At 40.3% G+C, this 24,010-nt stretch overlaps 2 protein-coding genes across 2 annotated transcripts in view; both read right to left on the bottom strand.

The window, feature by feature from the left end:
• MYLK3 (myosin light chain kinase 3) overlaps positions 1-6,858 on the bottom strand; it is a 39,013-nt gene extending 32,155 nt beyond the window's left edge. Inside the window, exon 1 of the mRNA XM_090149973.1 lies at positions 5,665-6,858. The gene's annotated coding sequence lies outside the window, so the exon portion shown is untranslated. The remainder of the gene's footprint in view (positions 1-5,664) is intronic.
• A 104-nt stretch (positions 6,859-6,962) lies between these two features.
• HDIP1 (HDAC and MIER1 interacting protein 1) lies at positions 6,963-20,679 on the bottom strand. Its single transcript, XM_031615486.2, has 4 exons — positions 20,477-20,679; positions 16,456-16,552; positions 14,423-14,605; positions 6,963-7,508 (listed from the first exon to the last, which is right to left on the bottom strand). The coding sequence occupies exons 1-4, from the start codon at positions 20,540-20,542 to the stop codon at positions 7,390-7,392; spliced, it is 465 nt and encodes a 154-aa protein (XP_031471346.1). The 5' UTR covers positions 20,543-20,679; the 3' UTR covers positions 6,963-7,389.
• Positions 20,680-24,010: the final 3,331 nt, after the last annotated feature.

The raw sequence follows: 24,010 nt of genomic DNA, 5'->3' as shown, positions 1-24,010 counted from the left end.
AGTACTTTGTAGCTTACAGATTTTCAGAGCTTTAGAACCTATTATTATTATTCCTCACCTTTAAAAGACAGAACCAACCCAAAAAGTCAAAACTGCCTGAAACTATTCAGACATGAGCTAGCTCCATATAGCGGTACAAGAAAAAACTGGGTCTTCCAAGCAGTGAGACTGATGCTGAGCCATTCTGTGTTAATATTTTGTTCCAGGCAGGGGATTGGAACTCCATGATCTTCAAGGTCCCTTCCATCCCAAGCTATCCTATGATATGAAGAGACTGTTGCAGGCCTTAGAGCAGTATTCCTGGCATTTACAGAAGGAACGCTACCCAGCCACTCTCAACAGGAGAGAGCGTGTCCACACTGGTATGAGGCTCTTGAACATTGCTCTCAAGTTTTGTTTGTTTTTACACATCCATATGTAACTGATTCTATGATTTACAGACCTCACAAAAACAGCAAATACTACAGCTATTAAAAAGGTGTAGAATTAACACAAGTCAGGAGATGCCTATATCCAGAGGTAAAACAGATGCATTTCTAATGCATTTATGACTTATTCCAGTAGCACAAATAATCGTGTTGTTACTCTGGATTTAATCAAGAGATGATATTACTTAATGCGGCAACGGAGGCGTGTACAGCATGTAAGCACCATGCCATAGGGGAAAGCTTGCATGACAAAGAGAATTCTTCAGGAAATTTGGCAAGCAGTTGGGAACAAGCAATGCTCAGCCTGCAACCTTCCATTAACAGATCTAAATACAGAACCATAGTGTAAAACAACACCTTCCTGCAGTATTCTCATCAATACTAAGAATATAATTATGATAAGCTTCACTAGCTTTGTTTTTTCTTTATTTCATCTTTTGAAACATTTTTTTTTTCTCTCCCATTTTCATTTCATATCTTATGATAAGATTCTGGGCTGTGTTTGCAGAAGGATCTCAAAAGCAACAAAGCAGCTGCAACTACAAAACATTCAATCCACAGTAAATATATAGCCCACTTGTCACAAGATTAAACACTGAGGACAGAAAACAGTGGATACAGGACTACATTTTCTTCAGTACTAAAGAAAGGTCTAGTGGATTTTACACACAAAGGACAGATGCAACAAAGGATTGAGCAACTATTTGAATCTGCTATGCTCACACTCCAGAAACTCCTCTAACCATGTTTGATAAGCAGATCACTGCAATTCAGAGCGCAGGATAAGAAAAGGAAAAAGGTAACACTATGAGGCTGTTCAGTTTTATTGCTGAGACACACCAATTTCTGTACTGAATACAGTACAAAGTGGAAGATCAGCATTTTTAAGGTGATCTCCTTGCACCAGGCTCCACAAATTAGGAAGATGCTCAGTGCTCCACAAACACATCTCACATTCAGTGAAACTATAACCTAAACAACATTGCTCAGCTAAAACTTTCTATTAACATGGCAGTTAATGCAGGTATCTTCCTTCCTGAAAAGGAAATCAGTAACTAGAAGTTTTAGCCTCTGGTGGAATTTCTTTTTTACTATTAAAAGTCACTAAGTTAATTTAGCATTTGAGAATCTTTTTGTCATCTATTAATAATCACAAGTAGGGAACTACTGACACTAATTCCGCCCAGTTTAACTCACTATGATTATATCCAAAACATCTCACTGCAGGTTAACAATTCCCTTCCAAAATAGATTTCCAAACTCCACCAAGAACTTACCCTTTCATTACTCTTCCATCCATGCAACAAACTAGAACAGAATGCCAGCATACAGGAATGCTCCCAGGGAAAAGCACATGAAATCAGCAAGTGAGTAAGGATACCAGAAATGCTTGAGTTCCCTGTATATCTGATCAGGACAAGTATTCAAAAGTTTATGAATACTGTGGTTGATGAGGATCTTTTAAGAGCAATGAGCTCCTGGCTGTCCCTGTGCCAGTATCAGCACATTTCTAGAGCTGCTCCACTTGCAATGGATTAGTATTAAAGGGTAGGTCTGAAAGCCTCCCCATCTCATTAATATTCATTTTAGAATTTAAATCCTATTTACATATAGACTCATCTCCAAGATTAGAAGGCTCATAAATTATATTCTATTTTTAAACCTGTAGTGTTCAAGCTCATTGTTTTGGATGGAAAACAGTAGCAGACTGCTTTAAGCAGGCTGATTTATTCATTTATTTTTAAAAGAATAGTATCTATTGGGCTAGATTCAACTCTGCTCTAACTTCATTGGCCTGCAAAGATCTGCACTGCAATGAATCCTGTGTTCAAAACGCGCACACAAGTACAACTGTCAGAAAATTTTCATTCTGTGATTATTTTTTGTTCCATCAAAATGGGTGGGCACAATGTCTGCAGCTGAATAAACTCACAAAAGCCAACTTACCCAGCAAACTCTTCAAAAATAGCTATAACCACTACAAAAACAGATTAAAGAGAAGTGACTATCTACTTTGTTTCATAGCAAACACGTATAGATAATTTTGCAGTCAAAGCAACCACATCACACAGCAAACCTGGCTTTAAGAGTCATAAGGAAGGTGCAACAGAGAACAGATTCAAGCCTTCTCTATAGGAATGGGGGAAGGTATCTTACTTCTGTATAGCACAAATCCTTGTTACACAGCCCACAGATAGCAACAAGTTCAGGACACTCAGACAGACAGGCCCTGCAGCCTTCTGGTGCACACTAGTGAAGGGATGAGCAGCAAAAGCAAAAAAAAAAAAAAAAAAAAGAAGAAGATAATTGATCTAGTTTTACCTTATTCTCCCTTGCAAACTATTTGTCATAACTGATCAACTCTTAAACAGCTTTTTTAAATAGAAAATGCTATAAAATAATTCCTCCACTTGCCCTCAAGAAAAAAAAAAAAAAGTTTGCAACAGTGAGAAGTGCAGTTCAAGAGTGACTCCTGGAAGAAGAAAAATGAGATAAATACATTGCCACATGCATTAGATGATAAATCTTATTATGCTCCCACTTACAATATGCACTACTCTGTATTCCATGAAGAATTCAATCAACTGATGCAATCCTTTCCTACCCTCTTGACCTCTCTTGGCCATACAGCACTGCTGGTAATCATGACGTCTAATTTTAATGGTTTATTAAGTAAAGAATACATCATTTCTGTGATTAAGTCTCTTAAATTATACACAGACCAAGATTTATGTCCCAGAAATAAGGAAATCAGACTTCTAGAATCCTTTCCATTTGGGTCTGAAATTTAGAGGTAAGTATTTTAGACAGGCGTTAACTTTGGTAGAGCAGATTGTTAGACAGTGAGCTAAAGAAAAGCGTCACTAGTGATAGTAAGGTTCATTATTCTAGTCCTCAAAAAGCCTCCTTTCAGAGCTGATTCAAAAACATCCTGCAAAACACCTAATCCACCCTACATATCATGCCTGAATCAGTTTCCCTGTAGATCATAACCACGAGAGCCCAATAAACTTACAATTAAGGATACAGATGGTAAAACACAACAGAAGAGAAGAACACAGCCTTTGGAGCACTCATTGCTCATGCTACCCACTTTTTATGTTTAAAGGATCTCTTCAACTCAAAAGTTTATGTATTCTTACTATTCTATCACCTCTCTTTTGCCTTCCAAATTTTCCTGCTTTTTGTCACATCTCCAGAAATGTGAAACTCATGCACTGCTTTCTCCCCTATGATATATCACAGAAGGCCTACGTATCTCTCTCCTAGCAGCTTTCACACAGTCATACTTAGTTCTTGTTATTCCATTCTTCTCCAGCTTTGCCTAGTTTAACTTTTCTCCCATGCAATTTCCAGACAAATTCCCTCAATCACCCCCACTTTCCTTCCCTGCCCTTTTTTCTCTTGTGTTGTTCCCCCTCTCCCATTTAACATTCTGCTCTTTTCAAGGCACAGCCTTCCTGCCCAGTCACTCTGGTCCCTGCCTCCTCATATCAGGAATGAGCCACCACTGCTATCTTTCCTCTGCTAGGCAAGGAAATGCCACTGCAGCTGTAATAGTCACTAATAATGAACACTGCTTATCTGTGATCCCATAAATTGGGATTAATGTAATTATTTACACTAACAGCCTCCCAGTGACGTTCTAAAGAAAAGTGATTATCTTTCAGTGTACTTTCACAGGAAATTGAATACTATGTTCTTTTAATAGTAAGAATGCCTGAACATATACAGTAATTGTCCTTAGAATAAGGCTGCCATCTAGTAGCAGAATAAAGTAAATGCAGAGAAGTCCCAAGCCAGAATATGTAAGCTGTGGTCCCACTTGATATTGCTATTATGTAGATACATAAACATAGGAAATACAGTTCATCAGGAAAAAATAAACAAAGTGGCAGAAAGTAGAATTTGCAAGATCCTGGCTTCCAAGCAGGCAGCTTTCCAGTAAAATCCTACACCATGCAATTCACAACATTAATTTACTCTAGACAGATAGGTTAGCATAGAGGTGGTGCAGAAGTGAGTTAGTATTTTTACAGATGTGAAATATTTTCTCTTCTTTCAAGTTAATGGGAAAAAAATGCAATATTCCTCAAAGAAGCTTTCTGCTACAATATGCAATGAAGCAGATTAAATCAGACTGAACCGAAGAAACATTCCAGGGCAGGGCAGGCCCTAAAATCTTACACTGAAACCAGTCATCAAAAAAACTGCATCAATTAGTTTCTGAAGAGTTACACAGTTATTCTTGCTTCTTGGAGAAAACAAGGAGGGGAAAAAAGAAAAAAGTTTGCAAGTCAGATACATTAAAAAGACAAGCACAAATACAGTTTGCAATACACAGGATTTTACTCTGTCATCATTTAGCTGTCATTGACTTTATTTTACAGTTTGATAGACTGAGATGCAATACATTCAACATCAATAATTTACAGTCATTTACTGCTATTTTTAATACCTTGACCACCTCCAAGACAAAGAAAGAGCTCTTGAATCCTGAAATGCAGGACAATTTACAGTTCAATTGTGGAGTATATTCCAAGAAATATATGGCTTATGATATTGCAGTTACAGAGTTACCAGTGCTTTAGGAAGATTCCAAAGTGTCCCATCTATATAGGAAACAGTGGTTTGTTTCTGATTGGTGGTAAAAGCAAATCTGGACTCCATTGTGGTCCACTAGCAAAGAGCTACCCCCACCCTGGGATATTTTCAAAACAACCTGCATCTATCACAACTTCTGCAAAGAAACTGAAAGCCAGTAAGGAAAGAAAAATAGCATGACCACAACTGGGAAAGAATTGAGAGCAGAGACCTGATGAAAACAAAAAGAAGTACTACAGAAATAGAAATTGATCACTCGTTCAAGATTCTCCACCAATGAAGAGGGAACAGGGCCTTGCACATTTGAGAGGTATCAATGTATTTTTCAGTACTTAACAGTAAAGTGAAGGCACCAGTCTAAGTGTAGAAATCTTAACATGACATTTAACAACATCAGCTCTGATGAAGAGAATCTCTATTACAAGAACATTCATTCCATATACAGGAGTAAAAAGAAAGAGGCACCTGTAGGAATGCAGATTAGAGCACCAGACAGTTGGACATTAGTACTTCCCTTCCTCTTTTAACACAATAAACCTCATTCTGGCAAAAAAAAAGCAAGACAATCCTGACTATATCTTAAGTTTGCAAAATGAGAACTTCCCTTTTGTCGTTCTGACTTTTAACTTACCATGCAGACAGCCGTTATGACGCATAATCTCTATCCTTAAGAGTTACTCATCTGTTCTTGCTACTTTTATCTGTGACAGGCTACAGCCCTGGAAAGCAGAAATTTACATGATGAACGGAAGTAGGTCTTGTGTTCACAAATTCTCATTTACTGGAATAAAGATAAATGCAGATTAGTGGTTTAAGTGCTTTTCCACACCCATCCCATTCCTCCATCGTTAAAAAGGACCCCAATTATGACTTAAGGATTAAAAGTCATCCCTTGTGGCTTAATTAACTCAAAGCACAGCTCCTTCCTTTAAACAATAACTAGTAAGCAGTGAGTTCAATAGCCTAGCTTTATTAATGAAATTCTCTGCTACCAACCAGAGATCAGCTCTGTGGCAGAAACTCATTCTCACTATTAAAATGGTGATACTGAAAAGTATGAGTAAGACTAAAAAATGAGACATTTAAGTGCACTCCTCTTCTTAGAAAAGCGATAAGAAGTAAGTATGCCAGATCCTACACATGTAACTGCTTCCCACATCTCCTCTTCAGTGTTCTACAGCTGAAGTTTGTTTTTTTGTTTTTTAGAAAAAAAAAGGAAAAAAAAAAAAAAGGAAAAATTACATATTAATGTCAGAATTTGGGCTCAAATTGCATTATACCATTTTAACACAATGACTATTGTCGAATATCTTTCCCAAACCTATTTCTACCAGAAAACCTCATCTGTCCACACTCACTTCTGCTTTGTTATTTAACATGAACTGTCCAAAAACAATACTGCAAGGAGCTATATTAAAAAAAAAAAAAAAAAAAAGACAACAAAAGCTGTTGAGAATTAAATTTAACCAGTATATCCTCATGTTTTAGGAACATCAGTGAGAAGTTGCTAGATGCCAATCCACGTCACAAACATCTATTTTCTCTCTCTTTCCACTAAATAATGGGCCAATTAAGAATACAGCCTAAGTACTTACCAACCAGACAAGACAGATACCTAGCAAACAGTAGTCACAAAACAAGTATTTGCCTTTCAAACCCCAGCAGCCTGACCCCAAAAACTGTACATGGATTTTGAAAAGCAAGTCTCTGTAAAAGGGAACTCTTTGTCAAGTTGTCAAGTAGAATAATCACTCAAAATGAAATTGCTTTAGTTTTCTTCCTTCTGAATTATATTGTATCTATTAAAAAAAAAACAAAAACCACAGACAAAGCTAATGCCACCCCTACAAATAGTACCAGATTTTTAAGAGGATTAAAACCAAAACACTTAAAGTATCACAAATGTACTTAATTTCCAGCTCAATAAAATATTGGAATATCAATTTATTAAAAAGTTAAGTGAACTGTACATATGTAAACTGCAATACAGCCAAAAATCTGAAATATATGATTTAAAGGAAAATCATTACTTTCTGAAAATATTTAAAATATTGCATTTCTGGCAGCAAATCTAAAAGAAGTGCTCTAGCATGGGTGCAGTCTCTCTGAGCATTCATCTAGTATTTGTCTTCAAGGCATAAAACACTTCTGCTTTCTGATTTCCATAGCACAATCTTGAGAACACTTCCTTTCTCACTTGCAGAGACAGAATGTAATTTCCAAAAACAGCAGCAGAATTTTAACAGGAAATACTATGGTCCTTATTGGCGCAGACAACACGCTTTCCGAGAGTCCATGACACCTTGGAAATATGCTAGTCATTCCGTATATAAATGCATCAGATTGTGCTTACAAGTTACAGAATAAGTCTTTGATTGATAATTTTTCTGTTTATTTCCGCCAAGGCCACTGAAAATACGAAGGCCTTTTCATCTGAAAGGTTAGCATACATGTCAACTTCTTTTTCTTGTTTCTCTGTAGAAGAAAAAAAAAAGTCACTATTAGAAGCTTTTTCCATTATCTACAGTTAAATTAACTACTATGTAACTTACAATGTTGTAATACGTACAGGAATTACAAAGAAGTTCAAGAACTCCTACTTGGGGAGGGACTGAGAGACAAGGAAGGGAGGGAGGCACACAAAGGTGCTAGAAGAGTCACAGAATTAGTCACCCAAAAGCACGACTGTATTTCTATTCTTTAATGACTAAGGAAGAATGAGTCATTTACATTTTATTGATTCCCGGCACAAAACTGAACTCAAGTGTTCCTCCAGGTTTACTGGGGTTTGGTTTCCTGGTGGTGATTTTGTTGGGTTGTTTTGCTGTGTTTGTTTTGCTTTTACAAAAACAGCCCCCATCCCAAAAAACAATGGTGTTTCACAATATCCTCATTAACTACAACATTTGTACCCTCATTTTACATCTAAGTAACAAAGACATGAACTAAGGTGCCCAAGTCCAAATAGCAGATACATAGCACAGGTCAGGATCCCAGTTTGCTACCACAATCATTTCTGAACTTTCTGTACTAGAGACTTTCAATTTTATCCCAGATGTGGAACAACACTAAAACCTGAGTAAGCAAAGGAAAGCCCCTCAGCTTCCTCTGAAAACACTGTCTTGTTTCAGGGCTGCAGACACATAATGGTAAGCAAGGGTGCTTGCTTAACTAATTTACTCCGTAGCATACACCAAAACTCAGAACACTGCTTTCAAAAATACCACTTACTCTAGATCATGCCTATTTATACTTTAGTTTAGTTAGCAACAGGTATCTGACAACTCAGAGAAAGCAAAAGGAAACAATAAAAAAAGTTTTGTCAGCATAAGACCAGCCTTGTAGACACAGAAGACAGCAATACACACAAAATACAGTTCTAAAGATTGTTTTTACAGAATCATAGAATCATTTGCGTTCAAAAGGATCTTTAAAGGCCACATAGTTCTACAGCTTGATGCTCAGAGCCCCATCCAGCCTGACCTTAGGTGTCTCCAAGGACGAAGCCTCTACCACCTCTCTGGGCAACCTGTGCCAGCACCTCACCACCTTTATTATAAAAATCTTCTTCCTTATTGTCAATCTAAGTCTCCCTTCTTTTAGTTTGAAACCATTTCCCCTCATCTTGTCACAGCAGACCCTGCTAAAGAGCCTGTCTTCTTCTTTCTTATAGCTCCTCTTTAGACAATGAAACGCTGCTATCAGATCCCAGAGCCTTCTCATCTCAAGGCTGAACAGCCCCAGCTCTCAGCCTATCGCAACAGAGGAGGTGTTCCATCCCCTGGATCCTTTTTGTGGCATTCCTCTGGATGCACTCCAATAAGTCTACACCTGTCCTGTACTGAGGACTTCAAATACAGAGATAGTACTCCACATCAGGTCTCACCAGTACAGAGCAGAGGGGCAGGATCACCTCCCTTGACCTGCTAGCCACACTTCTTTTGATGCAGCCCAGGATACAGTTGACTTCCTGGGCACATTGTTGGCTCATGTTTGACTTGCCATCTACCATTACCCTGAGGTCCTTTTCAGGAGGGCTGTACTGTATCCTTATATCCCCCAGCTTTTACTGATAGCAGGGACACAACCCAGGTGCAAGTCCTCGCACTTGGCTTTGTTGGACCTCACGAGGTTTTCTTGGGCCCACAGCTCGAGCCTGTCTAGGTTCCTGTGGATGGTATCCCGTCCCTCAGGCACATCAACTTCACCACACAGCTTGGTGTCATTTGCTGAGGGTGCACTTGATCCCATTGTCGATGTAATTGATGAAGATGCACTAGCCCAAGTACTGACTCCTGAGGGACAGCACTTGTCATTGATTTCCACTCAGACATTCAGCCATTGACTACCACTCTCTGGTATGATCTCACAACCAGTACCTCATCCATCAAACAGCCCACCCATCAAACCCATATCTTATCAATTTGGAGAGAAGGATCTTACGGGAGACTGTGCCAAAGGCCTTACTAACGTCCAGACAGATGACATCATTAGCTCTTTCCTTGTCTGCTGATGCAGTTACACCATCATAAAAAGCAGAAAAGTTGGTGAGACAGCCTTGATGAAGTCACACTGGTTATCCCATATCGCATCCTTCCCTTCCACATGCTTTAGCACAGCTTCCAGGAGGATCTGCTCCATGATGTTCCCCAGCACTGAGGTGAAGCTGACAGGTCGGGAGCTTCCTGGGTCATCCTTTCTACCCTTCTTAAAATAGGATGTGACACTGCCTTTTTTCCAGCTACCAGAGCCCTCACTTGACCACCATGACTTTTCAAACATCATTGAGCATGGCTTATTAACTATGTCAGCCAATTCCTTTGGAATTCTGGGAATGCATCTCAGCAGGACCCACAGACTTGTGAACATTTAGGCTCCTTGAGTAGTTACAAACCTGATCTTTAACTACAATTTTCAACTCTGAAGCTCCATTTCTACTGCACATTCCACAGTGCCCCAGACTAATTTACAATCACAATACATGTTCACCTGATCCCTTATTAACATACAGACACACACTCTCGACCACAGCACACTCCAGCATACTGCTTCACCAGTGATGGCTACAAGAAATACAAAAACATGCAATACAAGAAGAAATACAAGAAAATAATGGTGGCTTAATCAACAAGCTAACAGTTGTTCACCTCTGATCCAGTAAAAATCTGTGGGCAAAGTACCTAAGTAGTCAGAGGAAAGCAGAGATGAAAGACTGGAAGCTCCCCCCATGCTGCAAAAATCTTCACAAGAACAGACCAAGCCTTCTCCACAAATGGGAAGATAGAGTAACTCCATTCATAAAAGCACAATGTGGAAAAAAGATCTCCTACGTCCTTGTGACAATAAGCGATGTGGTAGACCAGGCTGACAGTTGGACTTGATCATCTTGAAGTTCTTTTTCAACCTAGATGATTTTACGTCACCACTCACATAGTTACTCTTCCGCTTCATGATGTTTTTAGTTTTGGCTTCACACCTTAGTTTCTTTTATAACTAAGAACACCATTCCAATAGACTGCTTTCCCTGAGAAGTCAAGCATGTGTGATAAAACTACTAAGCAAGAGAAAGTGAAAAATCCTTTACCAGTGTGTTCTGGTTTAATACTGATTTGGATGCACACAGCAACAGAACCTTCTACTGAAAGATTTCTAGACAACTCAAAATCACATACCAGTTCACTCTTCCCTTCAGAGAAGGAATTTTAAGACATAAAATCTGCCTTAGCAAAGCAATAGAAATCAAAGCACATTTGATATTTACAATGTGATTTCTGTTGGTTCCCCAGCTATATCAGGCCATATTCTCTTGTGTATTGAGTTTGAAAGAAACGCTAAGGAGTTTTACCAGAAATCCTACCCAGCAATTTAAGAAACTAATTTCTACACATATATACAGTCTGGGCTGCTCCACCTCCTCCTTCCCAACTTTTATATTTATTAACAATGCAGGGAGTTGTTCTCAGTACAGCCACTATGCACGCACTACTCATTTCATATTAACCATTCCCATTTTCTTATCTAAAGACCTCCCCTTTCCATTTTTTCCCCCAGACTTCCTCATCCCAACAAACCCAGAATGTCAGTACACAGAAAAATTAAAAACATCCCCCTCGTCCCACTTAATGTTAACAGACTTCAGACGACTTGGCCAAGCAGATTTCCCAAGATTTTCCTTCCTTCCTGCCCCTTCTAGAGTATGAGCCAGTCCTGAGAAGCTTCCACTTTGAAGAATCAGTTGAAATCTTTATATCAAATGGTATTGGGGATTAACATGGGTTTGTAAGCTTTATTCATCAAGATCATTTTATTTTTCATCAGCAACTAGTGAAGAACTTGCATCTGGCTGACATTTTGTTATAAGCTATTCATAGGATACCATGGTTTCTACAGACAGCATTAAAACTTTCCACTTCACATTCCTATCTGAAAGTAGTTTTGACTCACTTCTCTATTATTAGCAAAAGACTGTCTTACAAAATCACAATACCATTTATGTAATACATTAAAAATATCAAGTCCTTTGCCATACAACAAAGAGGATACTTAGGTGAAAATACTCAGTCTTTCTAGACTCATTTCTAGATCTTATGCAACATTCTGGACCCACAGATCTTTAAATTGTCCCCGATGCATAAATCAAATGTGGACTCTGCTCCCTCATAAATTTTGCATGGATTCAAAATCCAAAGTGCTGAGATTCTAAGAATTCTTTCTATCTGAGACAGCACTACTTCAACCGTGCACAGTGAGTAAACAAATGCACAAATGACAGAGTAACAAGTTGCTGGGAAGGGAAAACTTTGTTCAAGCAATTTTACTACTTCACCTGAAACAGTATCAGGCTACTGAAACATAAATATCTGTAATAAGGCTCTCACCCAGTAAACAACAAAGTTGTTATCTACATAAGAAGGCAGCCTGCAAACCAGCCCAACTATGCACTGTAGCCCCACGTAGCAAAATCAGGTTATGCCACAACAGCAGCAAAATCAATATCAGATTATTATGAAGTGTTTTTATTTACAGAATATATTGCAGCATCTTGACAAAAAAACAACTCTGACAATTCTGACAAATCAAGCTTTTAGTGAGGAGTTCTTATTTCCCAGGATTATCACATCACTTTGAAACATGACAGAAGCATCTCCTCTGGGTCCCAGCCCTCTACCATATCCCCTCAATCTACGTCATCTTCCTCTTTTCCCCTCCTCAACTCCTTCTTACTGAATCTAGAGGAAAAAGATTATTTTTAAAAGCCCTTTTGCATCCCCCATTCCTTTTAATTGGTGCTGAATTCTACAGCTCTAATGTGAACCAGTCAGGAAGAAAACAAAAGAACTGGCCAAAAGCACAGACATAACAGGGGGAAAGCATACTACATATGAAAAGAGCATTAAGCAATCACAGAAGCAAAGCTACAGATGTCTTCAGGAAGGAAATTTTCACAGCTGGGTGGTCTTCAGACAGACAAAATATCTGCATGCTATTCTAATTTAGGTGTTCTCTGTCCACCTGAAAGCATTAGGTAATGCAGAAGCCTAACCAAACACCTACAAACTTACAAGTTTTTTCCAGTTTTGATTTGTTGGGTTTTTTTATTTCTTTGTTTGTTTGTTTGTTTTTTGGCAGAAAAAAAAAAAGAGGAGCAGCACAATCACTGGTGGCAATCAAGCAGTACGCAAAATATCCCAGCAATATATAATCAACAAAGGAAATAAAGTACTTAATATCTAATTCAATGCTAGTGTCTTGTAATCCAGAGCCAACTTCCAAAGAATTAAATAATGATTTGGGCTAGAGGGGACTCTCAAAGATTATCTGTCCAATCCCTCTTGCCTTGGGCAGGGACATCTTTCACAAGGTTAACATTGCTTGAAGTCCTACCCAACCCAACGTCAAACACTCTCAGTGCAATGCACTGAGAGCAAGTCACACAAAAATCACCTCAATTGCAGCAGAGGAATTTCAGTTGCTTAGTATGTTTCCACATAAAAAACACTATCAAGCAGCAAGACCAGAGAAGAAAGAATATTTTTAGAATTCCCACTTATTACTCCCCACATAACATTTCAGCCAATTTTATAAACCACAAAAATGGAAATTTCAGTGTTAACTTGTTTTAGAGAAATAGCTTATGTTATGAGGAGTGCTCTGCCAAATTCATTTTTATAGACATTGCAGCCAATTATTGACTTATTTTTTATTTGTACATTAGCCAGAAGTAAGAAATATCATATGCCCACTTATTCCTAGCCAATTAAGTGTGTTGTACTAGGGACGAGCTAATGTATTTCAAGGAGGCACAGACTCGAGCTCTGCTACTGTTCCTTCTTTAACCTTTTCTGCAGAGCTGATGCAGTAGTCACAGTTCCATTAAAGATCAAGTAGATGAAGGCAATCTTCTCAAGTGGTATGTGACAATAACAACAACAAAAACCCCCTCACACATGCATCTGCATTCTTACATAAAGGCCTCACTACATCTATATTTCTCATTTTCCATCTCAGAGCACTGGCATATTCTCACACACTCCACAGTATGCAGCAAGAGGTCAAAAATACTTGGCCCGGTTTTCTAGACATTGCTCATGCTTTCAAATGATTGCTTTTAAGACACTACAAAACATGCATGCAGAATGGATTTCCTCTTTTGATTGCTTAGATTGCTTTCCTCTTTTTCATGGGATATGAAAAAAAACTTACTCTCATAAGGCAACCCAAAAAGCTTGCAGATGTTTCAAACCAAAACTGTCTAGAAATGATCCTACAGGTGCACATAGACAGAGGTCAGCTCAGATCAATCATAAACAGGGATATTCTGTGAAGGTGCAGACATCAGTAAGCCACAAGCAACAATGGTAGCAAATGTAATACCAACAGGTTCTTACTCCAGTGCATCTTGTATAAAGATTAGAAACAGTGGACATCTTAATAAGTAAGGAAGCATTCTTTCCTGAGAGATATTATGTAAAAACCTGGAATAAATGTTCAAGTCATCGCAATGACTCAACATGCCCTTTCTGCTTTGGGCTCCCTAAAAGTCTCAAGTATTTATTATTATCATTATATATATATATATTTTTTTTTTAGCAATGTTCTCATCCTAATCACCCTGACAACAGCCACCATCTTGTCTGTTCTTGTGATCTAGAACAGTGGATCACAAAAACAAAACAAAAAAACCCACTAAGTATTACAGTTCCAGGGCTTTCAATCTGGATAAAACTGGATATGGTGACTAAAAAATACTGATTTAATTATTAGGAATTCCTTCCAATCAAACACCAAAACTTCATTCTAAAGAATGGTATAGAAGTTTATTGATAATAATGGTAAAAAGATCTTAACAGAAACAGAGAACCCAGTGAACACTTCTCCAGTTCTCATACCTCTTTCTTCCTCGTGTTTTTTGGCTGAGGCACTCTTAGGTCTTCCTCTTCCTCGTCTGCTATGATCTGAATGGCTGTTAGACCTCGATCTCTTTCGGTTTTCTAAGTCTTTATTTACTGCAGAATTTATCTTCTCTCGCTTAACTCTCTCTGTCCGTCTCCTTTTGGCCTCACTCTTGTTTTCTGTGCAAATGAATAGAGATGATGTGATCCGCAATTGTCCTCATCTTTGTTCATTACTTACTCTCAGCACTCACCCACCCACTAACTTTTTTTCCTTTACTTCCTTCACAACAGTTACAGTTCTATACATTTACAGAACAATTACATACTCATGACATCCATGCAGAAATTAAGGTGTCAAATGCAAAATTACAGTTCACTTATTGATTACATGGATTGAGCTTTCAATTCATTCAAATATAAATAATGTTTGGTAATATACGACATTCACTAGAATACCAGTTCTTAGCTTCCCATTACAAGATGCGGGAAAAAACTCTCCAGAACACAGCCATCAAGACACTACATACATTTTCATTAGTGAAGAATAAGTTAAAAATGTATGGTTTATCATATAGCTGAACTATAGTAAAGTACTTCTGATATGAATACTGAAATTGTTCCCACTGCTCAGACAAACTGAGATACCGATTCAAGGATGCAGTCATTAGATGTCATTACACAGCATACCTCCCCCACCAAACCCAGCCTAAGACCCAGTCTCATTGCACCACCTTCCTACACATCAAAGAGCATTTACATGAGTTTCACTTAAAAGTTAAGTAGAGATTAGTGAGCTTGAGTAGTGAAAATAGTATGCAACCACCAAAGGCTATTCAATGCAAACTGGTTGAACATTTGCAAGGCTGCAGCTCCATTCTGCAGTAACAACATTGTAAAAAAAGTTGCAGTTCCACTTACGAGCAAAATCTTCCTGGGGAATCAGTTTCCTTCTGATTCTGTCACCTCATTTACATAGACAGGCTACTTACGGACTGAACAGCACATTAACCTGTCACTGATCTTAATTCAAAAGCTGTATTTACACATACAAAGCTGAATTACCCAGGAGCTTTGCTCTATCAAACTATGGCCATCAACTCCATTTGGTAACTTGTATTTAAAACAATTGGGGAGTGGGAGAGAAAACTCATCAACCCTTTCAGACAGTAGCACAGATTGCATTATCTGTTCCACACTGTTATCTAGAATATAATCATATAATTCCTACTAGCTTTTGAACTACAAGGGCCCTTCAGAATACCAATACAAAAATATCAAGTTCTTAGGTTCAGTTTTGTAGACTTCTTGGATAATTTAGAAAAAAAAAAATATTCATCAATATTAAAAACAAAATTTCTCAACAGGTGCTTGATCTCACTAATTCCTACTAGGACTTGAGGAAGTGATAAAAATTGGACACAAGGAGAATGTTAATTATGACAGAATGCATACTCAACCAATTTTTCAGCATGCACTTCAAAAACAGAAGAAATTGGATTGGACACAAAATGGACCTTTTTAATTTAACCATGCAGAAAGAGGCAAGATGTACCTGGTTTTAAATTAGACATGTCACCACGTTTATGCAGTGCCATTCTAGTGCTCATGAGTAAGCAAAACTCAGTATAACTTAAAGAAAAAACAGTTTTACTTTCAGAAAACCCAGCTTCAATCAGCACGTACTCTGAAATCTGATCTCTTTGAGGTATGTAGACATTTATCTTCAAAACATTAACAGAAAGCTTTCTGTAAGGGACTGTTTTGCATAGTGACTAATGCGAGCAGCTATAGTGTACACAGAATAAATGCCAACACTGCAAGTATAAAGGATGTAAGACCAAAACCACCACGTTTTCCCCATTAAAACTGAAGAAAAACTAATACATTAAGATTACTATGCACAAATTCAAAGGAAAGTGAACTGACAGCAGCCAGTTTGCATAGAGGCACAAAACATTGCTCTTTGCTTCCAAGAAATAAAGCAGAAGAGCTACTATCACCTTCTTCCAGATCTTTGTAAGTATTACCTGTAATGGGTGGCGATCTCTCCGCACGTTTAGCGTGCAAGAGTTTTCGACTAATAAATATGTAGCCACAGGGACACGATTTACATGCAACAGGAACCTGAGAAAGCAAAAGAAAAGTATTTCAGAACATTTTGAGTTACGACCAAATTCCTATAGAAGATGAAAAAAAAACCAAACCACACAACAGTATCTTGCATTCCATCCCCACAGAGCTGCCTCTTCATATTTAGTTTTTTATTGAAAAACTACAGACTAGACCATCACATATTATATTTGAAAGCAGTCAAATCAGGTTCTGCTGTTAATCACCCACTAAGCCTTCTCTTCATGCAGTTGTCATGCAGAAAACAAGCACAGAACACAACACTGCCATGTGTTGTACAATGAGCCCTTTTCCCCAGGCTGGCAGGAAGGGGTGAGGGAAAGTGAGGGCATCCAACCAGGGGTGAATTAGAATAGAAGCATGTTTTCTTTTGGAGCTCACAATTATCCCCAGCCATAGCAGTAAGCCACTCCCAGCATTCCTTCCCTCACTTATTAAACAAAAACAAAAAAAAGGGGCAGGGGGGAGGGAGGAAGAAAGCATAAGTTAAAATCATCAGTATATTTAGAACACATTCACCCTCAGAAACAATTAAAACCAACCCCTTCATCAGCTCAGCAACTTAGCATGAAAGGCACAACAGAGCCTGAAGTGAAACACATGCGTTTGTACCACACTACCACAGGGCTGCAGACAAGGCCGGGGAGCTTCAGAAGGACCAGTTAACCCAAAACACACATAACCTGCCACAGCTCGCCCAAAGCTGGCTGCAGACAGAGCCTCAGAGGCCACAGAGCTTCCCTCAACCAGCAGAGCAGCCCAGAGCAGCACGCTGCCACAGGCAATTTGAACCGAGGTGCAAGAATTTGGAAATGCTGTGCTTACAAAAATATGACCAAAATTTACTCTGAACAATTTAAAAAGGCAATGCTGATAAATGACAAGCCTTGTCATCTTTACCTAAAGCCAAGGTCTTTCAAGATGTTTTAAAACAGTACATAATACCCCATCTAACTTTGATTAAGACTGAAAACACAAATTAAAGCAACCATAAACAAAAATTTGGAATAGACTTAAATAACACCATTAAAATCAAACCATGTTGAAGCAGGAGAGTGGGGAAAAGAAGCAGGAGGTAACTTCCCAAGTTAAGACAGGTCTCGACAAGTTTGCCAGCATTCACTGAAACAGCAAGGAGTACAGACTGAGGACTGTCTGCTGAATTTTACCAGACATGCATAAGAAGGTTTCCAGTAACTGGCTAAGACACAAATGTGAAAGCAGTACATTAATTTTAAAGAGGAACTTGTTACTCAGAATAAATAAGCTATTCTGCTTCCTTCAGCACATCTCAACTCCTGTACATCATCTCAGAAACAGAGTACCGAGTGACTTGATGCAGCCCAGGTAACTACAGACATGGTTAATCCTTTTAATGGGAACACTGACATTAAAAACAATTCTAATCAAGCTTTACTTAACTCTAAAATCAAAGTTAGCAGACTTATGTGCGCTCTTCTCCCACTGTTCACGTCTCAAAAGGAGAGTATAGAAACACTACCCAGCAGACACTCCATCTGCATTGTTCAGGTTTGTTTACATTATAAACCCACATTTGAACACCTGGATCGCTCCAATAATTACCTCCCTTGGCTCTGCCAAAATTATAAATAAATAAATCAAACCCCACTGCTGGTGGAGAACAAACAATGGGAACGGGAGGAAACACAGTGTTTTTTCCCAATTAACTCCATGGTGTTTGACAGAGCAATATTGTTATAGGTTAGGCACATAGATGGGCCTAATGTTTGGGGGCAGGGGCATGTGGGAAGGGGCTTATTCACCCAAGGCTCTCAATTATCCTCTGAAAATTACTTACTACACAAACCATCTCACAGCAATCATTGAGGCAGCACAGTCCTGCAAATGCTATTTGAGTCTGTTCAATGTTTTTCTAACCAAAACAAATTGAGTTTCTCATACAAGAAAGATCATTCAAAGGTAAATTAAGGTTAATTATTTCCCATGAACGACCGCAAGGATTTCAGGATCCCTAGTTTACTGGGGCTGTGAAAATATAATCAAAACTCTGTAAGAGAAAAAGCAACACAATAAAAAACAGTGATGCTAAATGGCAATTACATATCATCTAAATGTCAGGGGAAAAAAAAAAGTTTAGAAGTCTAAGAAACATTACTCAGTATTATACTGTAGTATCTGTGGCTAAGTGTTTCTACGTATATCACCTGTAACACACAAAGCCCTTGTTTATGCAAGAAATGCTGGTAGAAGACACAGCCACCAAGGGGCCTTCCCACCGTGCAGAGGGCCAATGAGCTGTGCTGGGGCAAAACAGCTCACTTCCAAGAGAAGCTTTAAAGATCCAGGCATTGAGAGGCAAGGTTTTAGCTTCTTGTCTTGGAAAGCAAGGCCTGATGAGCAACTCTCGTGCCAGGCCAAGATGCACATAATTCCTTGCCAGCCACGGAAGACCTGTTAATAATATGTCTGTGCTCACATACACATCATCTGGTTTAGTTCTAAGGAGCAGAACAAAGTTCCAGCATCTGCTTTAAAAGTCTGTAATATTATTTGCCCTTCCTAGTATTGGTAGTTTGTCATTCACATTCAATTATGTGAACAAAACTAAAACACCTATCTCATACTCAACTTCTCACTCATTTCCATTTCTTCTTTCACCGACCTAATATCAGAACTCGGCACATAGCTTCCTTTTCTCAGAAACAGCACTGCAGTGACGTACTCAACATGTGAGCAGCTGCAGTGGTTCATGCATTGCTTAAAACATGAAAGGGTGCCCCACACAGTGTAACGCCTGCAGCTGCTCTGGGATGCATGGGAACATTACAAAAACCATGCAAGTCAGAACAAGTGATTTTTTAGAATTTGTTCAGCAAGCAACGTGAGGGCTTTTTGTTTTAGGTTTTAACTGAAAATGGGATACCGGTCATGTTCCAGGATCAAACAGAAATGTGTTTCCCATAATTACACGGGAAAGCCTTCTCCCCTACCAGAGCCCCACGGCAGCCTTCTGCAGCGCTGTGCTATTGTTCCAGCACGGCTGAAATGAGCCGGCCTGCTTTTATGAGTAACATCATCACCACTAGGAAGTGGACGTGAAGGCAAACATATAATATGCCAACAGCCCAACTGCTGCTCACGCTGAAGCACAATAACTGCACTTTGCATGCTGAGCACAACTGCGGTGGGAGTTAAACAACACTGCACACACATCGGGACCACACGGGAGGAATTACAGCCAAGCTCCCACTTTTGCTCCTTCTAAACTGCTCCACGAGAAAGCAGCTCGAGAAAGCAGCACAGTGAGCGATCCCGACCGGCCCCGGGCATGTGAGTCATCCCAGGGACAATATGCATTGTATAAATTACAAAGTTAATTGTATTTTGATATATTTTGTCGTCACTAAACAATACCAACGCCTAAGCAACGCTGCATGTCACAGAATCCTTTGGCATAAGCTAACTATCGCAGCGAGAGGAGCACAGCACACACAACCAGCGACTGCAAAGGCAACAACTCCGTGCTTCATACAAACGCTGCTATAAACAGCGCACATCTTCCTCCTTTTGGAAACCGAGCAGCTCATGGAGCAGCTTCTGGCGCTACCGTCGCAAACGCTTATCCTACAGCGCGTACATCGAGAGACAGCCACGGGCGAGAGGAGCTGACAGAAAACAGGAAGAGCGGCGGGGCGCAGCGGGAAGCCCCCGCACGGGCAGCGGGCACGCCGAGGCGCGGGGCCGGGGGCTCCGAAGCGGCACCGAAGCCCCGCACAGCCGCGGCTCGCCCCGCTCCCAGCCACAGCCACAGCAGCAGGGCTGCCGTGCCGGCCGGGCGGCGGCGAGCGGGCACTGAGGGCAAAGCGGCCCGGGCGCCAGGCGTGGGACGGCTGACGGGACGGGACAGGGCGGCTCCCGCGCCACGCCCCGCCTCACCTGCTGGTCGCACTCCGGGCACGACTTGGTGGCCATCTTCACTTTCTTGGCCCTGCTCGACGACATGCTCGCTACTGATGCTGCTGCTCTGCTTTGCTGCTATGCTGCCGCCGCCGGAGCGCCGCCGCCCCGCCTCTCGGCGGCCGGGGAGGGCGGGAGGAGAGGAAGGCGGGGGCGCGGCGCCGGCCGGGAGCGCGCACCAACGGCAGCGAGCGCGGCCTCCGCGGGGCCCGGCCCGGCGCCCACAAAGGAGCGGCTCCACCCCCCCCGACGCCGCCGTTGAAGCCCGGCCCACCCGGCAGGAGCCGGGGCGGGGCGCGTGCGCGAGGAGCCGCTCGGGCCGCCGGATTGGCTGCGCGCGAGGGGGCGCGGGGCCGCTTAACGGCCGCGGATCGGCTCGGCTTGGTTATGGCGGGCGGGAGCGGCTGGTCGGCAGCTGAGCAATGGGCGTGAGAGCCGCCCTCCAGAGCCGCCCACTGGCAGCGGGGCTCGGCGCTGCGGCCTCGCGCCTCAGCTGTCCGCTCGTGGCCGTGAGGCTTGCCGTGCGTGCCAGCGGTGTGTCCTTACAGGAGCGTGGTTCTGCTGTCAGTCCCGCCTGCAATTATTAATAGCGTAACCGAACCTAGCTGCGCTTGTATATTTCTTACACGTTTTTAAAGAAAAATAGCAGTTTGAAATGCTTCTACTGCAAAAAGTTAGAGCTCTGCAAGAGTGTGTAAACGTTTGTATTCCCGTGCAAAGCTTACATCTCACAGAGGAAAGTGAGAATGGCAATGCCTCTATTAAGAGTTTGGCTCTCTCTTTTTTTAATTATATTTTTTCTTTTACTATGAAATGCCTACAGGAGAAAAATGCGCCGAAGCCTCGACAGCAAATTCTTTTTTCAAAGATGTCTGTTTAAAATAGCCCCGAGTGCAGCTGCCAGCAAATATTAACGACCCGCACTGGGCCTGTGACGCTTCCGCAGGGCAGCGATGGGAGCATCTGCGAGGCTGGCGCTGGGCCCGCTGTAACTGAATCTGATTTGGTTGCTGTGAGTTGGACTCAGCTTGCTGCACCTCCACGCGGAGGAAGAGCACTGGAGGAGAGGCATTCTTAATCAGGCTTCTGTCTGTATTTTTCTTTTAAGGAAATTCACCTAACTGCAGTTTAGAGATCGCTTTTTAAAGGTTAATTTTATTGCTGTCTACTACCTCATCACTGAGTTATTTTGAGGCGTTTGGTCAGCTCTTGGTAAACAGGAATCTACAGAGAGCATTTATTCATCGGCCAGCACAGCCCAAATCACTTTCCCCTGCTTGTCAAATGAAAAAACACCTCTCCCTTCAGGCAGAAGACCAGCACTTCTCCTAACTCCTCACAGAGTAAAGCTCCCTACAGCTGAAGGCCTGGTGAATGCTCTAACCTTCCCATGGTTTGCTGATCATCCCTACAGACCAGATAATTGTCTCCCAGTTGCCAAGTGATGTTGTCTGGAGCCTCACTCTTGCTTGATTTATTCAACTCAGCTGTTGACATTGTTTTATTACAGATTCTGTGAAACCAGAAAATGGAGTTCCAGATTCATAAAAGCCCACACATACTCTACATCAGCAATGTGCTTTTATTACAGGTTTCTAAGCAACATTATTGCTGTGTGTAACATAAACACAGTAAAAAATGAAATGTCCTCTAATCAGCAACAAATTTCATCTATCTATACTAAGGAACATCAGAATATTTAGGAGATAACACAGGGAAGTCACATAACATCATAACAGTAACCTTAATCATTGGAAATGTGGTTCCTCTCAGTAATCCTGACAGTTAACCTTCTCATATGACAAAGTTCACAGGTAACAATTTTAGGGTAAAAAATTTCTTATCATCTAAATTTGAAAAAGAAATCTTTTTTCATTTCATGCTAACCATGACCCAAGGAGTAGAGATATCTCACTCAACCGTTTGAAGAGGAAGGTTGCAGTTCCAGGTCCAAGCACAATCACTCACAATCATTTACCCACTTTTCTTGTTGACAGCTTATCTCTGTAATGATCAGGGCAGCTCCCCAAAGAGAGCTCCTAGCCAAAACAGAGCAAGACAACTCTGGTCCTATGTTGTTTTTCACATGCAAAGCAAGGAAAATAGAGGGTTAAAATCACCACTGAACTGTTTAAGGTCCACTTTCCCACTTTTCCCATACTCCTACACCCTTTCTTTAGCAGCCACCCTGAAGAGAGAAAAGCCACCTCAAAGCATCCTACTGGAGAGGGACATACCTTGCACTGGAAAGGGATTCCATGAAGCCGCCATGAGCCACCTAAATGCATTAGATTATGATCCATATTTGTACAACATACTGTACTTACTGTATCGGATTTCACATTTTTATATAAATAGATCTTTATATATTCATTAATATATGTAAATGAAATAAAGACACTAAAAATATAGTAATAGACCAACAGTATAGTATATAGTAATATAAATATAGTAATAGACCAGTATATAGTCCAACTGTACTGTTTCTTTGTTGTTGTTTTGCATTCTTCTTAAAAGAATTGATTACATGTAGAACTGTTACAAGTTTTAAATCACCAGAAGGCTCTGCTTGGTGTTTGTTTTCCACCAGAAGTCCTACATGCCACATGTGGTTCCAGCAGAAGCTTTCACACTGTTGCAGCACAAAGGCTTTTTTTTACTTTGGGTGATAAAACAAATGCTGACAGATCTAACAGCTCTCAATTGCATTATATTTTATATTAAAGACAATAACATAATTTGAGTGTTCTGAACTTAAACTACTCACATAAAGTAAAAGAGAGAAGATGCTTATTAAACTGTTCTGCAACCAGGATTTACACCACAGGAACAAAGAGCAGTTAGACTTCAGGTGCAATGCTCACTTCATGCACACTGTTATGAAAGCAGTGCTGGAATAGATGAGTGCTATGAATTGTAGGCAAACAAAAATCCATTCATAATACATAGTATATACGGTAAAAATGTATCTAGAAGAGTTTTAAAATCCTAAATACTAAAAGTAGTTCAATACTAATATCATCTGAACTCTGATTATCATCTCTCCACACAAATATACTGAGTAGTTTTTTACATGCTACATTTTAAATCACAATGAACATATCTAAGTATTAACTTTATCTCTTATAGATAAATGTAAGATAGAGAGTGTACAGTTTTGTTCAATCTAGTTTTTCCAATTCTCAGCCCAGTGTCTCCTTCCTACATACTTATACATCCTTACTGGAACTTCATATGTACATTCCTCTTCCTGCAGACACCTACCACAGTAGGTGTTCTCAGACAGCAGTGTGCTACTACAGTAACATTGCCATTGTCACGATCTGTCATGATCTAAACAATAGGAAAAGTCCTGGACTTCTGCTACGTCATTTCCCAGAATTAAATTACATTTATGCCCTAGAAAGTCCCCTAAAGATTCTCAGCTTGTCATGCCACTCCATCCTTACTAACAATTATTGTGTGATGAATAAATAGCCAAACATTTTCATCATGTGCAGAATGCTTTCCTAG

The sequence above is a fragment of the Phasianus colchicus genome, chromosome 13 (assembly GCF_987193195.1).
Source record: "Phasianus colchicus chromosome 13, bPhaCol1.hap1.1, whole genome shotgun sequence".
In the NCBI taxonomy this organism is placed as follows: domain Eukaryota; kingdom Metazoa; phylum Chordata; class Aves; order Galliformes; family Phasianidae; genus Phasianus; species Phasianus colchicus.
Note: the sequence above shows the minus strand (reverse complement) of the source record. Positions and strands in the feature narration are given on the sequence as shown.

Bases quoted from the DNA above. Each gene is read 5' to 3' on its own strand.
- HDIP1 (XM_031615486.2), bottom strand. From the start codon at position 20,542: ATGTCGTCGAGCAGGGCCAAGAAAGTGAAGATGGCCACCAAGTCGTGC. The intron at 14,606-16,455 runs GTAATACTTACA...TCATTTGCACAG, and splicing joins GAGATCGCCACCCATTACAG to AAAACAAGAGTGAGGCCAAA. The intron at 7,509-14,422 runs GTATGAGAACTG...TTTCTTCTACAG, and splicing joins AAAACACGAGGAAGAAAGAG to AGAAACAAGAAAAAGAAGTT.